Raw genomic sequence first — 17124 nt, forward strand, 5'->3', positions numbered from 1 at the left:
AGTCAGGAGGCATAGGATCCAGGGAAACTTGGCTGTGTGGATTCAGAATTGGCTTGCTCATAGAAGATAGAGGGTGGTGGTAGATGGAGCATATTCTGCCTGGAGGTCGGTGTCCAGTGGTGTTCCGCAGGGATCTGTTCTGGGAACCCTGCTCTTTGTGATTTTTATAAATGACTTGGATGAGGATGTGGATGAGTGGGTTAGTAAGTTTGCTGATGATACAAAGATTGGTGGTGTTGTGGATAGTGTAGAAGGTTACTGTAGATTACAACAGGTTGTTGATAGAATGCAGAGCTGAACTGAGAAGTGGCAGATGGAGTTCAACCCTTAAAAGTGTGAAGTAATACACTTCGAGATATCGAATTTGAAGGCAGAATACAAAGTTAATGGCAGGACGCTTAGCAGTGTGGAGGAACAGAGGGATCTTGGGGTCCATGTCTATAGATCCCTCAAGGCTGTCGTGCAGGTCGATAGGGTTGTTAAGAAGGTGTATGGTGTGTTGGCCTTCGTTAGTCGGGGTATTGAGTTCAAGAGCCATGAGGTAATGTTGAAGCTCATTGAACTCTGGTTAGACCACCCTTGGAGAATTGTGTTCAGTTCTGGTCGCCTCATTATAGGAAGGATGTGGAAGCTTTAGAGAGGGTGCAGAGGAGATTTACCAGGATGCCGCCTGGATTGGAGAGCATGTCTTATGAGGATAGGTTGAGTGAGCTAGAGCTTTTCTCTTTGGAGAGAAGGAGGATGAGAGGTGACTTGATAGAGGTGTACAAGATGATAAGAGGCATAGATGGAGTGGACAGTCAGAGACTTTTTCCCAGGGTGAAAATGGCTAACACGAGGGGGCATAATTTTAATGTGATTGGAGGACAGGTATAAGGGGGATGTCAGAGTGAAGTTTTTTTTACACAAAGAATGGTGGGTGCGTGGAATGCACTGCTGGCAGAGGTTGTGGGGGCAGATACATTAGGGACATATAAGGGACTCTTAGACACATGAATGATAGAGAAATGGAGGGCTATGTGGGAGAGAAGGGTTAGATAGATCTTAGAGCAGGATAAAATGTCGACACAACATTGTGGGCTGAAGGGCCTGTACTGTGCTGTAATGTTCTATGTATATATAAGCTGAATGTACATATGGGCAGGACCTGTAAATATATATTAAATTTAATGTCAATATATCTAAAGCATTTAGTTTACCTCCAAATCACATGTCAGCCTGACTTGGAAATATCTCCAATCTTTCATCTTTACTGGGTCTAAATCCTGGAACTCCCCACCCAACAGCATCCTGGCTATATCTTCACTGAAGGACAACAGCTGTCAAGAAGGTTGTTCAACACCACGAGGGCAATTAGCGATGGTCCTTGCCAGTGACATCCAGATCCTGAAAATATATTTTTTAAGTGTTAACTAAATATCTGTTCTCAATTGTACAAATTTCAATTTTCCTTTCATGTGGCTTCTCAGTACCCAAAAATAATCTCGATGCTCGTTCCCAATTCCATTGCCTGAGACCTATGAAAGTGACCATTTATGCTTTAGATCTACCATAGAAATCTCAAAACTTTTCTCTTGTCTGTTTTCCTCTCTTTTTTTTATTCCTCCCTCCTCAGCACATCATTCTCCTGTTGACAATACAGGACACATCTTTGTTTAGATATCTCTGTTCGGAGGCATTGATTTAAGAGCTTGAATGTCATGTTGCAGCTGTACAGAACTTTGAGAGTATTGTGTACAATTCTGGTTGCCACACTACAGGAAGGACGTGGTAAGCAATAGAAAGAGACTGCAAGAAGAGATTTATCACGATGTTGCCTGGAACTGAGGGTTGTCATTATAAGGAGTGCTTAGATAGGCTGAGTTTCTTCTTACTGAAATATCAGGAGATTGAGGGGTGCCTTTATAGAAGTTTATAAAATTATGAGAGGCGTGGAAGTTCTAGGCGTATAGCAGCCTAGAACTTGCGGACACAGGTTTGTGATGAGGGGAGAAATTTAAAGGAAATTTGAGGGATAAGTTTTTCACACAGAGTGCAGTGGTCATCTGGAATGAGCTGCCAGAGGAGGTGGTAGAGGCAGATATAAATAATGTTTAAAAGGCATTTGGACAGGTACTTGGATTGGAAAGGCAGAGATGGACATGGGCCTAATGCAGGTAAATGGGATTAACATAGATAGGCATCATGGGCGAGGTAGGCCAAAAGGGCTTTTTTCTGTGCTGTTGGATTCGATGATCCTAGCAAGATATTGAATATTCCTGGTTTTCAGTGTTTTAAAAGGGATAGGGAGGGGGGGAGAAGAGGAGGAGGGGTGGCAATACTGGTCAGGGATACTGTTACAGCTGCAGAAAGGGTAGACAATGTAGAAGGATCCTCTCTAGAGTCAATATGGGTGGAAGTTAGGAAGAAGAAAGGAGCAGTTACCCTCCTGGGAGTATTCTATAGGCCCCCCAGTAGCAGTAGGGATACTGAGGAACAGATTGGGAGGCAGTTTTTGGAAAGATGTGAAAATAGCAGGGTTATTATAATGGGAGACTTCAACTTTCCAAATATAGATTGGCAGCTACTTAGTGCCAAAGGTTTAGACAGGGCAGAGTTTGTTAAGTGTGTCCAGGACAGATTCCTGACACAGTATGTTGACAGGCCGACTAGAGGGGATGCCATATTAGATCTAATTTTAGGTAATGAACCGGGACAGGTGACAGATCTATCAGTGAGCATTTGGAGGACAGTGACCATTTCTCCATAACCTTTAGAATTGTCATGGACAGAGATAGGAGCAAAGAGGATGAGAAGATATTTAATTGGGGAAAGGTGAATTATAAGGTTATAAGGCGAGAACTTGGGAGTGTAAATTGGGGTGACATTTGTGAAGGGAAATGTACTATGGAGATGTGGTCGATGTTCAGGGATCTTTTGCAGGATGTTAGGGATACATTTGTCCCGGTGAGGCAGAGAAGGAATGGCAGGGTGAAGGAACCGTGGGTGACAAGAGAGGTGGAACAACTAGTTAGGAAGAAGGCGGCAGCGTACACAAGGTGTAAGCAGCAAGGATCAGACAGGGCTCGTGAGGAATATAGAATAGCAAGGAAGGAACTTAAGAAGGGGCTGAGGAGAGCGCTTTAGCGAGTAAGGTTAAGGAGAATCCTTTCTTTTTCAATCTTTTTATTAGTTTCAAATTAATACAGATTGATATATAGCATCAATATTTATACATGTAATACAAAGAGATCAGGATAACAATCATGGCATAGATAATCATAAAGAACAATAAAATATAAAAATATCTGTAGATCCAACGATCTCTTAGTAAATGAATATAATATGAAAGAAAGGAAAGAAAAAGATTTAAATATAAATTAAAAAAAAGAAAAAAAACAAATCAATAAGAAAAATTATAAACAATATAAACTAAACTAAACGGAAAAATTGCAAAAAAAACAAACAACAAAAAAAAAGAAAAAAAACTGGGCTAAAATTTCTCAGTAGAAACAGAGCAATATTATGTCATCAGCTCTGTTCCTCTAAGTTAGAAAGTTATTGAAAGGGGATCTACATTGTGAAAATATTGAATAAATGGACTCCAAATATCTTCAAATTTAAGCGAAGGATCAACAGTACCACTCCTAATTTTTTCCAAGTTTAAACATGATATAGTTTGAGAAAACCATTGAAAAGTAGTAGGGGGTATTGGATCCTTCCATTTAAGCAAAATGGATCATTTGGCCATTTATGTAACAAAAGCAATCATATGGTTAACGGAAGCAGATAAATGGCCAGACTCTATCCTTGGTAATCCAAAATTTGCAGTGATAGGGTGAGGTTGTAAATCAATCTTCAATAAGTTTGAAATAATGTTAAAAATGTCTTTCTAATATTTTTCCGAAAGAGGACAGGATCAAAACATATGTGTCAAAGAAGCCACATTTGATTTGCATCTATCACATATAGGATTTATATGGTTATGAAAACGAGCTAGCTTATCTTTGGACATATGGATGCTGTGAACTACCTTAAACTGTATCAACGAGTGTCTGGCACACATTGAAGATGTATTAACTAATTGAAGAGTTTTCTTCCAAGTCTGTGTAGGTATAGATGTCTGGAGTTCGCTTTCCCATTTATTCTTAATTTTGTCCAATGATTCTGGACGTATTTTCATAATTAAATCATAGATTATTGCTATCAAGCCCTTCTGATAAGGATTAAGACCTAAAATTTTTTCCGTAGTTTCAATTTTGTAAGGTGTTGGAAAAGAGGGTATAGTAGCTTTTAAAACCTTTCTAATCAGCAAATATCGAAAAAAATGTGATCGAGGCAAATTGTATTTGTCAGACAATTGTTCAAAAGATGAAAAATAGTTATCAGTGAATAAATCGCGAAAACATACTATTCCCTTCCTTTTCCATATGGAAAAAGCTGAGAATCCCAAGGCTTTTTAGTTGTAAGTGAAGAGCTGAAGGATGGCTTAGAGTAAAGGTAGGTCCGATTAAAGACAAAGGTGGGAGGATGTGCCTGGAAGCTGTGGAAGTGGGTGAGGTTCTCAACGAATACTTCTCTTCAGTATTCACCAAGGAGAGGGGTTTTGATGATGCTGAGGACAGTGTTGGTAAGGGTAATGTTCTAGAGTATGTAGATATTAAAAGAGAGGATGTGTTGGAGTTGTTAGAAAATATTAGGACAGATAAGTCCCCGGGGCCTGATGGAATATTCCCAAGGCTGCTCCGCGAGGCGAGGGAGGAGGTTGCTGAACCATTGGTTAGGATCTTTGAGTCCTCATTGTCCACAGGGATGGTACCGGAGGATTGGAGGATGGCAAATGTTGTCCCTTTATTCAAAAAAGGTAGTAGGGATAGTCCAGGGAATTACAGACCAGTGAACCTTATGTCTGTGGTGGGTAAGCTGTTAGAAAGGATTCTAAGAGATAGGATCTATGAGCATTTAGAGAATCATGGACTGATTAGGGACAGCCAGCATGGCTTTGTGAAGGGAAGATCTTGCCTCACAAGCCTGATAGGGTTCTTTGAGGAGGTGACCAGGAAGATTGATGAGGGTGGTGGTCTACATGGATTTTAGTAAGGTGTTTGATAAGGTTCCGCATGGTAGGCTTTTTCAGAAGGTCAGAGGCCAAGGCATCCAGGGAGGCTTGGCAGTGTGGATTCAGAATTGGCTTGCCTGTAGAAAGCGGAGGGTTGTGGTGGAGGGAGTGCATTCAGATTAGAGGGCTGTGACTATTGGTGTCCCACAGGGATCGGTTCTGGGACCTCTACTTCTTGTGATATTTATTAATGACTTAGATGAGAGGCTGGAAGGATGGGTTAGCAAGTTTGCAGATGACACAAAGGGCGGTGGTGTTGTGGATAGTGTGGAGGGCTGTCGAAGCTTGCAGAGGGATATTGATAGGATGCAGAGCTGGGCTGACAAGTGGCAGATGGAGTTCAATCCAGAGAAGTGTGAGGTGGTACACTTTGGAAGGACAAACTCCAAGGCAGAGTACAAGGTAAATGGCAGGATTCTGGGCAGTGTGGAGGAGCAGAGGGATCTGGGGGTTCATATCCACAGATCACTGAAAGTCGCCTCACAGGTGGATAGGGTAGTTAAGAAAACTTATGGGATGTTAGCTTTCATAAGTCATGGGATCGAGTTTAAGAGCCACGAGGTAATGATGCAGCTCTACAAAACTCTGGTTAGACCACACTTGGAGTACTGTGTCCAGTTGTGGTCGCCTCATTATAGGAAGGACGTGGAAGCGTTGGAAAGGGTGCAGAGGAGATTTACCAGGATGCGGCCTGGTTTGGAGAGTATGGATTATGAGGAGAGACTAAAGGAGCTAAGGCTTTACTCATTGGAGAGAAGGAGGATAAGGGGAGACATGATAGATGTATACGAAATATTAAGTGGAATAGATAGAGTGGACAGCCAGCGCCTCTTTCCCAGGGTACCAATACTCAAAACAAGAGGACATGGCTTTAAGGTAATGGGTGGGAAGTTCAAGGGAGATGTCAGAGGGAGGTTTTTCACCCAGAGAGTGGTTGGTATATGGAATGTGCTGCCTGGGGTGTTGGTGGAGGCTGATACGTTGGTCATGTTCAAGAGGTTGTTAGATAAGCATATGGAGGGATTTAAGATAGAGGGATATGTGGGAAGAAGGGGTTAGATGGTCTTAGGTGTGGTTTGAAGGGTGACACAACATGGTGGGCCAAAGGGCCTGTATTGTGCTGTATTGTTTTATGGTAATATTTCTGTTCCAGAATTGATCCTGGTGCCAAAAGGTTAGCAACCATTCACTGATGTAATATAACTGTAGCTACAAATTTACTGCAATTGTTATTACTATGCAGACAATCATGTGTTATCACCAGTAACCTGAATATTACTATCCTTGCGATTTCTTTTTTTTCCCTCCTGTTAATCTATGACAGAGTTCTCCAATCTCCTTTTTCAGGATACGCAGTTCATTATTAGCAACAACAAAAGCCATCACTCCTGCCTAAATGCCTTTTAACTGTTGCAGTTGTACCCACCTCTACCATTTCCTCTGGTAGCTCATTCCACATAACCACAATCCTCTGTGTTGAAAATTGTTCCCCTTTCACTTTAAATCTTATGTTTTAGACTCCCTTATTTTAGATTCCCCTAACCTGGGAAAAAGACTGTGACTATTCACCTTATCCATGCTCCTCATCATTTTGTATACCTCTATAAGGTTGCCCATCAGTTTCCTACGCTCCAGGGAAAAAGCCCTAGCCTATCTAGTCTCTCCCTCTAACTTAAACCCGCCAGTCCCGATAACAACCTTATGAATTTCTTCTGCACAACGTCCAGCTTAATAACATCTTTCCTATAGCTCGGCAACCAGAAGTGTGGTTTTGCCAATGTCTTGTACAGTTGTAATGTGATGTCTCACTCTTGTACTCAGTGCCCTGACTGACTTAAGGCAAGCATGCCAAAAGCCACCTTCACCACCCTGTTGACCTGTGTCACCACCTTCAGGGAACTATGCACTTGTACCCACTAAGTCTCTCTGTTCTACAATGCTGTCGAGGGCCCTGTCATTTACTGTGGAAGTCCTGCCTGGTTTAACTTTCCAAAATGCAACACTTTGCACTTGTCCAAGTTAAGTTCCATCTGTCATTCCTTGTCCGACTTTTCCCTTTGTTCTAGGTTCTGTTGTAATCTTAAGTAACCTTCACTGTCCAATGTAGCACTAACTTTGGTGTCACTCGCAAACTTACTAACCGTGTCAACTACAGTCTCATCCAAATTGTTAATATAGATGATGAACAACAGTGGACCCAGCACCGATCCCTGCAGCATACCACTGGTCACAGGCCTCCAGATTGAAAAACAACCCTACACCACCACTTCTGGACCAGCCTACCATGTGGGACCTTGTCAAATTCATTCTAATGTCACAGCCATAAAGTACTTAGAATCGTCAAAGTTACAAACTTCAGTCGACCAAGCATATTTTGTGATTGGAAGCCTGTAACCATGGACAGGGATCTGTGTTGGGACCCTTGCTATTTGTTATATATATTAATGACTTGGATCTGAATGTAGGAGGTATGATTGGTTAGTTTGCAGATGACATGAAAATTGGTGGTGGTGGTGGTGTTGATAATGGGGAGGATGTTGATAATTGTGTTAAGAATGACATTGGTTGGTAAATTAGGCAGGGCAATAACAGATGGAATTTAATCCTGATGAATACAAGGTGATGCATTTTGGGAGTTTTAATAAGACATACACCTTGGGAGTATTGAGGAATGGGGGACCTCAGGGACTCCTGAAGGTGGTTAGACAGGTAAATAGGATGGTGAAAAAGACATGGGATGCATGCAGTTTTTAGGGAGGGTATCAGGTATAACAACAGGAAGGTCATGGTACAACTTCATAAAACGTGACTTAGGCCACGGCTGGAACACTGTGGTGCAATTCTGGTTGCTGCTCCATAGGAAAGATACTGTTGAGTTGGAGGGGGTGCACAGGAGATGAAGCAGGATGTTGCCTGGGATGGAAAGTTCAACTATGAGGAGAGATTGGATTGGTGTTTTTTTTCCCCTTGGAACAGAAGAGGCTGAGGGGGGGAACCTGATGATGCTATACATAATTATGAGAGGCATAGATTGGGTAGATAGTATGAAAGCTTTACCTATGGCATTGGTATCTAAAACTTGAAGGCATTGATTTAGGGGAAGGGAGGAAGAGTTTAGAGGGGACCTGAGGAAGAAATTTTTTATACAAAGGATGGAACGCACTGCCTAAGAAGCAGGTACTTCTGTAATGTTGTCACGGCAGAAAGGCCCAGAGTTTAATTTGTTGCAGGGGGAAGTTACAGGAATGGGGTGGGGGAGAGGTGGGATCATTATGGGGAAATCTTTTCACTATGACGCAGATTATTATATTATAATGTGATATTTTTTGATTGAAAATCCTATTGCGTTAGCTTCAGAAGTTGTTGGTATCATAATTCTTTGATTTCCTTCCAGTGCACATATTACATTTCATCTTTTGGTCCCCACTGTTTCCAGAACTGTTGAAGGAATTTCTGTGAGGTCACTTCTTCAGAAATTCAGTGACATCCTACTCTCTGAACAGAGACAGATCATGTGTAACTGAAAATCAAAAGAAATTGCAAACACTGGATATCTGAAATAACAGAAAATACTGGAAAAATTCAGTAGGTTAGGCATCATCTGTGGAAACAGAAAATGTTAATATTTCAGGTAGATGGCCCTTCATCAGAACAGATCTTTGACCTAAAGTGTTAACTGTTTCTCTTTTCTCTGATGCTGCCTGACCTGCTGTGTTTTTACAGCATTTTCTGTTTTTAGACAGATTGTGTGGTGGATGTGTGTTGCTAGTTAATCACCAGTAAGAATAATATCACTCTTTCCCTAATAATGGTTGTTGATTTTTCTCACTTTTCTGTACTGTCTTTCTTTTTGCTGGCTTTCACTTGTAAACATTTCTTTTTCTCTTCTCCGTCTTTTATGGCAGGTGGGAAATGGTGGATAGATGGCGTTATGAAGACAACATTTGAAGTGGAGGTTGTGGAAGCAATGTTGCCATTAACACCTCTTTGTATGGGCTTGTCTTTATTCCTTCACTTTTCAACTTCCTATTACCCTGCTTGCCAGCTTGAACTTAATCATTATCCTTTCATCTTCTTTACCCCTTTTTTTTCCCCACTTCAGTCCTCCACATACCTTTCCCATAATATTCCGTCATGCATTGTCCAAACATACGTTACCTTGACCACCGATGCACAATGGGTGTCAACAATATGCACTTTGTTTACTTCAGTTATTTCAACTGCAACCTCTCCTAAATCTGTCACCTCCACCACAAAGGAGAACGTGGGCAGCAGGTGCATGGAACATAACCTACAGGCTTCCCTCCAAGGCGCACACCATCCTGACTTGGAAATATCAGTGGTCCTTCAAGAAAATGATTCTTAGGGATAGGATTTATGAGCATTTGGAAAAGCATGGTCTAACTGGGGACTAGCTTTATGCGGGGCAGGTCATGTCTTTCTAACATGATTGAGTTTTTTGAGGAGGTGATGAAGGTAGAGCTGTGGATGTTGTCTACGTGGATTTTTAGTAAGGCATTCAACAAGGTTCCTCATAGTAGGCTTGTCCAGAAGATTAAAAATGCATGGGATCCACAGTGATTTGGCCTTTTGGATTCAGAACTGGCTTGCTTATAGAAGACAGAGGGTAGTAGTCAATGGGACTTATTCTGACTGGAGGTCAGTGACTAGTGGTGTTCCACAGGGATCTGTACTAGGATCTATGCTGTTTGTATATTAATGACTTGGATGAAAACGTGGATGGGTGGCTTAGTTAGTTTGCAGATGACACAAAGATTGGTGATGTTGTGGATAGCGTAGAAGGTTGCCAAAGGATATAGCGGGATATAGATCAATTGCAGATATGGGCAGAGAAATGGCAGATGGAGCTTAATATGGGCAAGTGTGAGATCAAATGTAAAGGGAAAGTACACAATAGCGTAGTGGTTAGCGTGATGCTATTACAGCGCCAGTGATCAGGGTTCGATTCCCATCACTGTCTGTAAGGAGTTTGTACGTTTCCCCCGTGTCTGTGTGGGTTTCCTCTGGGTGCACGGGTTTCCTCCTACATTCCAAAGACGTATGGGTAGGTTAATATGGGGTTTAAAATGGGCGGCGTGGACTCATTGGGCCGGAAGGGTCTGTAACCACGCTGTAAATAAAATTTTTTTTAAAATTTAAAATTTAATGGCAGGACCCTTAACAGTGTTGCTGTACAGAGGAATTTTGTGGGCCAAGTCCATAGCTCCCTGAAAGTAGCCACACAAGTCGCTAGGGTGGTAAAGAAGGTATCTGGCATTCTTGCCTTTATTAGTCAAAATATAGAGTTCAAGAGTCAGGAAGTTATGTTGCAGCTTTATAAAACTTCGGTTAGGCTGCATCTGGCTGCCCCATTATAGGAAGGATGTGGAGGCTTTGGAGAGGATACAGAAGAAGTTTACCAGGATGCTGCCTGGATTAGAGGTATATGCTATAAGGAGAGGTCGGACAACCTTGGGTCAGACAAACTTGGGTTGTTTTCTCTGGAGCAGCAGAGTCTGAGGGGAGACCTGATAGAAATTTATAAAATTGAGCAGCATAGATAGTTAGCGGGTATCTTCTTCCCAGAGTTGAGATGCCTAAGGTTAAAAGGGGGAAAGTTCAAAAGAGATGTGTGGGGCAGTTTTGTTTTTGTTACACAGAGTGGTGGGTGCCTGGAATGTGCTGCTGGGAAGGTGTGTTGGTGGAGGCAGATATGATAGAGGCAATTAACAGGTTCTTAGATATGCAGAGAATGGAGGGATACGGACTATGTGCAGGCAGAAGGGATTAGGTGTCATTAGCTTTATTAGTTCAGTGCAACATTGGGCTGAAGGGCCTGTTCCTGTTTTATGTTCTATGTTCTGTGTCGCAGGATCGAACTCATGGTACTACCTCCCCAACAACACAGTGGTTGAAGAAGGCAGCTTCACACCATTTTCTCAAGGGCAATTAGGCTGGCCTTGCCACCAGTGCCCAGATCCAAAGAATGAATTAGTAATTTAAAATTTGGTTCCACCTGAATGATTGTTAAGATTCAGTGACCTCACCCAAAACTAATTTCTTTCCTCCATACCAACTCACTTTCTCCTTTGTATCTGTTTACCACAGAGGTATCCTTTCAGAACTAGGTTTTTAAAGATTTTCCTCTTTTGTGCAATCTCACAAAAATGGTTATATCAGGTGTGTAGTCAAATTACCTTCTAATCACAAACCCTCTTCTTTTTGCTAAATAACATTAAAGGTTTGTAGCAATGTTTTCCAAAAATATTTGAAGAAAGTGAGGGGAAAATATATTTAAACTGTTTCTGATATAACGTGAGAAATTAGGTACACTTTATTTGCTCAAAGTCTAAATTCAGCTCAGGATGCTGCTCTCAGACAAAATTATCAAATCAAAACTCCCAGCCTCCTTTTTAGAAGAAATTAAGGGCTTTAGGATTTGGAGCAGGCCAAGGCAATGAAAGCATGTTAGATGACTAATATTATTATGAACTATGTAATTATTTTAGAATTTTGTTTGGAGCTTTTTTTATTTTGAAAATAAGCTTCAGTTATTGAAAGAAACAAAAAGCAACTGAAATAAATTTCCACCAGTATTTCCAATTGATTTGCTGGAACCAGATGTTCAAGTGCACAATTCCTTGGTAATTAGGGAACATCAGGTATTATCTAGTGCTATTGAGACACCTTTTAGCAGAGAACTGCCTATCTGATCAACATCAGGAGGTAGCCATACAGTCAGAGTTGTACAGCATAGAAGTGGGCTCTTTGGCCCACCACATCCATGCTAACCTTTTTGCCCATTTACACTAATCCCATTTGCCTGCACTAGATTCATATCCTTCTAAACCTTGCCTATTTGCCTGTGTAAATGTCTCTTATACATAGCTGATTCCACCAAACCTCTAGTATTCTCCAGATATCAACCACTCTCTGTGTTTAAAAGAAAAACACTTTTCCCCTTGGATCTCCTTTAAAACTCCATCCTCTCACCTTATTTCAGTGCCCTCTTTTTGATAATCCTACCACAGTCAGAATTTTTCCTACCATAGTCAGAAAAAGATTCTATCTACCGTATCTGTGGTTCCTATAATTTTATGTACCTCTTCTCAGCTCACACCCTCAGCCTCCTTCGCTCCAGGGAAAACAAACCTAGCCTGTCCAATCTCTTCACTTCAGGCAACATCGGGATGAACCTCCTCTGCACCCTCTCTAGCACAACCGCATTCTTCCTATAGTGTGGTGACCAGAACTGCACATGATACTCAATAGACAATAGGCGCAGAAGTAGACCATTCGGCCCATTGAGTCTGCACTGCCATTTTGAGATCATGGCTGATCCTCAACAATCAATATCCTGTTCCTGCCTTGTCCCCATATCCCTTGATTCCCCTATCTATAAGAAACCTATCTAGCTCCTTCTTCAAAGTGCCCAGACATTCCACAAATTCACAACCCTCTGGGAGAAGAAGTTTTTCCTCACCTCTGTCCTAAATGGCCTAGCCCTTATTCTTAAATCATGCCCCCTGGTCCTGGACTTCCCCAACATCTGGAACATATTTCCTGTCTCTTTCTTGTCCAATCCCTTAATAATCCTGTATGTTTCAATCAGATCCCCTCTCAATCTTCTCAATTCCAGCGTGTACAATCCCAGTCTCTCCAACCTCTCAGCATAAGACAGTCCCGACATCCCCGGAATTAACCTCGTAAACCTACGCTGCACGCCCTCTATAGCCAGGATATCCTTCCTTAACCCTGGAGACCAAAACTGTACACAATACTCCAGGAGTGGTCTCACCAGGGCCCTGTACAAATGCAAAAGAATCTCTTTGCTTTTGTACTCAATTCCCCTTGTAATACAGGCCAACATTCCATTAGCCTTCATCACTGCCTGCTGCACTTGCTCATTCACTTTCAGTGACTGATGAACAAGGACTCCTAGATCCCTTTGTATTTCCCCCTTACCTAACTCCACACCATTCAGATAATAATCCGCCTTCCTGTTCCTGCTCCCATAGTGGATAACCTCACACTTATCCACATTAAACTTCATCTGCCAAGTATCTGCCCACTTACCCAACCTATCCAAATCACCTTGAATTCTCCTAACTTCCTCTTCACATGTCGCACTGCCACCCAACTTTGTATCATCAGCAAACTTGCTAATGTTATTCACAATGCCTTCATTTTTTTTAAAGTTGCAACCTAACATGCCAATTCTTATATTCTGTGCCCCAACCTATAAAGACAATGAAGACAGATGCTGCCTTTACCACCCTATCTAACTGTATTACCATTTTCAGGGAGCTAAGAGCTTGAAGCCCAAGGTCCCTCTGTTCATCAACATTCCTTAGCACCCTACCATTTACTGTGTATGTCCTTCCCCTATTTGACTTTCCAGAATGCATCACCTCACACTTGTCAAGATTAAATTCCATCTGCTAATGCTCCACCCAACTTCCAATCTGTAGCCTTGAACACCATCAATTTGCCTTTGTTTACATTCTGAATAAAATATGCAAGCCATAAAATAAAATCAGTCTTCCCTTGTGTATCAAACACCTTATGGTTGGGAACGCACACAAAGTGCTGGAGGAACTCAGCAGGTCAGGCAACATCTATGGAGGGAAATAAACAGTCGATGTTTCGGGTTGAGACCCTTCATCAGGAGTACTTGTCAGAAGTATCTTTAGTTGTTTAAAGTTATTCTAACATTGTCAGCTAGCATGGTTGTCCAGATCAGTGTCCTGATGAAGGGTCTCAACCCGAAATGTCGACTGTTTATTTCCCTCCATAGATGCTGCCTGACCTGCTGAGTTCCTCCAGCACTTTGTGTGAGTTGCTCCAGATTCCAGCATCTGCAGAATCGTTTGTGACTCTACGGTTAGGTGTGTGTGTGTTGAACTCCCACTTGTGAAATTCCTCTGCAGTAACCTATATATTTCATTCCATTGTGCATTTAGTGTATACAACAAAGAATGATCTTCTACCCTACATACAGTGGCATGCAAAAGTTTGGGCACCCCTGGTCAAAATTTCTGTTACTGTGAATAGTTAAGTGAGTAGAGGATGAACTGATCTCCAAAAGTCGTAAAGTCAAAGATGAAACATTCTTTTCAACATTTTAAGCAAGATTAGTGTATTATTTTTGTTTTGTACAATTTTAGAGTGGAAAAAAGGAAAGGAGCACCACACAAAAGTTTGGGCACCCCAAGAGATTTGAGCTCTCAGATAACTTTTACCAAGGTCTCAGACCTTCATTAGCTTGTTAGGGCGATGGCTTGTTCACAGTCATCGTTAGGAAAGGCCAGGTGATGCAAATTTCAAAGCTTTATAAATACCCTGACTCCTCAAACCTTGTCCCAACAATCAGCAGCCATGGGCTCCTCTAAGCAGCTGCCTAGCACTCTGAAAATTAGAATAAATGAAGCCCACAAAGCAGGATAAGGCTATAAGAAGATAGCAAAGCATTTTCAGGTAGCCGTTTCCTCAGTTCATAATGTAATTAAGAAATGGCAGTTAACAGGAACAGTGGAGGTCAAGTTGAGGTCTGGAAGACCAAGAAAACTTTCTGAGAGAACTGCTTGTAGGATTGCTAGAAAGGCAAATCAAAACCCCCGTTTGACTGCAAAAAACCTTCAGGAAGATTTAGCAGACTCTGGAGTGGTGGTGCACTGTTCAACTGTGCAGCGGCACCTGCACAAATATGACCTTTATGGAAGAGTCATCAGAAGAAAACCTTTCCTGCGTCCTCACCACAAAATTCAGCGTCAGAAGTTTGCAAAGGAACATCTAAACAAGCCTGATGCATTTTGGAAACAAGTCCTGTGAACTGATGAAGTTAAATAGAACTTTTTGGCCACAATGAGCAAAGTATGTTTGGAGAAAAAAGGGTGCAGAATTTCATGAAAAGAAGACCTCTCCAGCTGTTAAGCACAGGGGTGGATCGATCATGCTTTGGGCTTGTGTTGCAGCCAGTGGCACGGGGAACTTTTCACTGGTAGAGGGAAGAATGAATTCAATTAAATACCAGCAAATTCTGGAAGCAAACATCACACCGTCTGTAAAAAAAAACCTGAAGATGAAAAGAGGATGTCTTCTACAACAGGATAATGATCCAAAACACACCTCAAAATCCACAATGGACTACCCCAAAATCCACAATAGACTACCTCAAGAGGCACAAGCTGAAGGTTTTGCCATGGCCCTCACAGTCCCCTGACTGAAATATCATCGAAAATCTGTGGATAGACCTCAAAAGAGCAGTGCATGCAAAACGGCCCAAGAATCTCACAGAACTAGAAGCCTTTTGCAAGGAAGAATGGGCAAAAATCCCCCAAACAAGAATTGAAAGACTCTTAGCTGGCTACAGAAAGCGTTTATAAACTGTGATACTTGCCAAAGGGGGTGTTACTAAGTACTGACCATGCAGGGTGCCCAAACTTTTGCTTTGGGCCCTTTTTCTTTTTTGTTATTTTGAAACTGTAAAATATGGAAATAAAAAAAGTAATCTTGCTTAAAATATTAAAGAAATGTGTCATCTTTAACTTTATGCCTTTTGGAAATTAGGTCATCTTTTACTCGCTTAGCTATTCACAGTAACAGCAATTTTGACCAGGGGTGCCCAAACTTTAGCATGCCACTGTATCTAGTTGGGTATATAATGACAGAATCTGCATCATTGTGACCTGTCTCAATCCTTAACAAGCCTTTCTCTTTGGATATTATTAAAAATGCTTATGGACTGAACTAATTTCATTCTTTATCTCCCTATATTCTACATGCTTATATGGTTATATTACAAAACTGCACTACAAAGAACTTGTTGACCAATAAGCTTTTCAGATTTTATGCAAGTGGTTTCTGTTGATTTTTTTTATATTTCAGCAAACTTAGCTTGTCAGAAGTATCTTTAGTTGTTTAAAAGTTATTTTAACATTATCAACTGGCAGTTAAGTAATCATAATATTTTTGAAATGGAATATGATTTCCTGTTGTGGAAGGTTAGAACAATGGCAAATCCTTAAATCACCACTGTATTGTGACAGATCAGAGTTTGGTAAAGATGGCATCCTAAAGATTACTTTCCTACTTGTTAATGCTGCTTTTAAGATTTTCGTAAACCATGTAGTCTTCCATAGTGATGTTCTTGGAACAGTGTGTTGTAGGGTTTACCTATGTAATGCAGTGCTATGTCAATTTCGTTACATGCTAGTTTTTTAATTGACAAAGTAATCTCTTAAGTGACCACTGTCGTAAACCAGCAGCTGCAATACCCATCATTTTGTTGAGAGAAACTGTGGAAAACAAAAAAAAAATTATAGGAATGCATCTCCACTTATAACATGGGATTCAATGTGAAATGGGTATTTGCGTTATGGAAAATCATGATCCGAATGGTTTTCTAGGAATGTAAACCCTTCATAATGTGGGTCACCTATAATAGAATTTAAAAAAAACTCTTCACAACATCATGGGCTGAAGGGCCCATTCTTGTGCTGTACTGTTCTATGTTCTTCCTCTGTTCCTTTGAGTCATCTAGTATAGATGAATATTTACTTTAGTCTATTTGGTCTACTTATAATTCAAAGTAAAAATACCACAAATGCTCTAAATCAGAAGTAAAAACTGAAAATATTGGAAACATTAAGCAGATGTGGCAGAATGGATGATAACTTATTCTGGGAATAATGGTTTATGTGTCTGTCTGTAGTGGTATACAAAGATGAATGATGAGAGAAGCCTTGCAGCTCTTGTTGGAGGGGAAATTATTGGTGCTGAAGCCTCTCGAGGCTCTTGCTTCACAGAAATTCCCCTTGTTGACAAGTGTTCTGACCTCTGAGTAAAATTTGTAATTTGCTGCTCAATTGGTGAATAGAGAGGGGTTATTGTGGAGGGCTGTCGAAATACACAAAATGGAGAGTGTGTATGGACTGCCCGAGCTTACTGTCCTGGTCTGCAGCTGAGTGTAAGTTTTTTTTTAAGCCCATTAATTTGAACTCGATTTGGATTTGGTGACCAAAATG

General features: G+C 41.2%; 1 protein-coding gene across 2 annotated transcripts in view; it reads left to right on the top strand.

Annotated features, from left to right (window-relative positions):
* sh3yl1 (SH3 and SYLF domain containing 1) overlaps window positions 1-17124 on the top strand; it is a 188826-nt gene that overhangs the window by 6312 nt on the left and 165390 nt on the right. Inside the window, exon 2 of one of the 2 annotated variants that reach the window (XM_052025148.1) lies at window positions 9004-9087. The exons of the other annotated variant lie outside the window; for it this stretch is intronic. Within the exon in view, the coding sequence (XP_051881108.1) occupies window positions 9030-9087 (58 nt within the window). The 5' untranslated portion in view covers window positions 9004-9029. The remainder of the gene's footprint in view (window positions 1-9003; window positions 9088-17124) is intronic. 2 annotated transcript variants of the gene reach the window in all.

The sequence above is a fragment of the Pristis pectinata genome, chromosome 10 (assembly GCF_009764475.1).
Source record: "Pristis pectinata isolate sPriPec2 chromosome 10, sPriPec2.1.pri, whole genome shotgun sequence".
Classification (NCBI taxonomy): Eukaryota; Metazoa; Chordata; class Chondrichthyes; order Rhinopristiformes; family Pristidae; genus Pristis; species Pristis pectinata.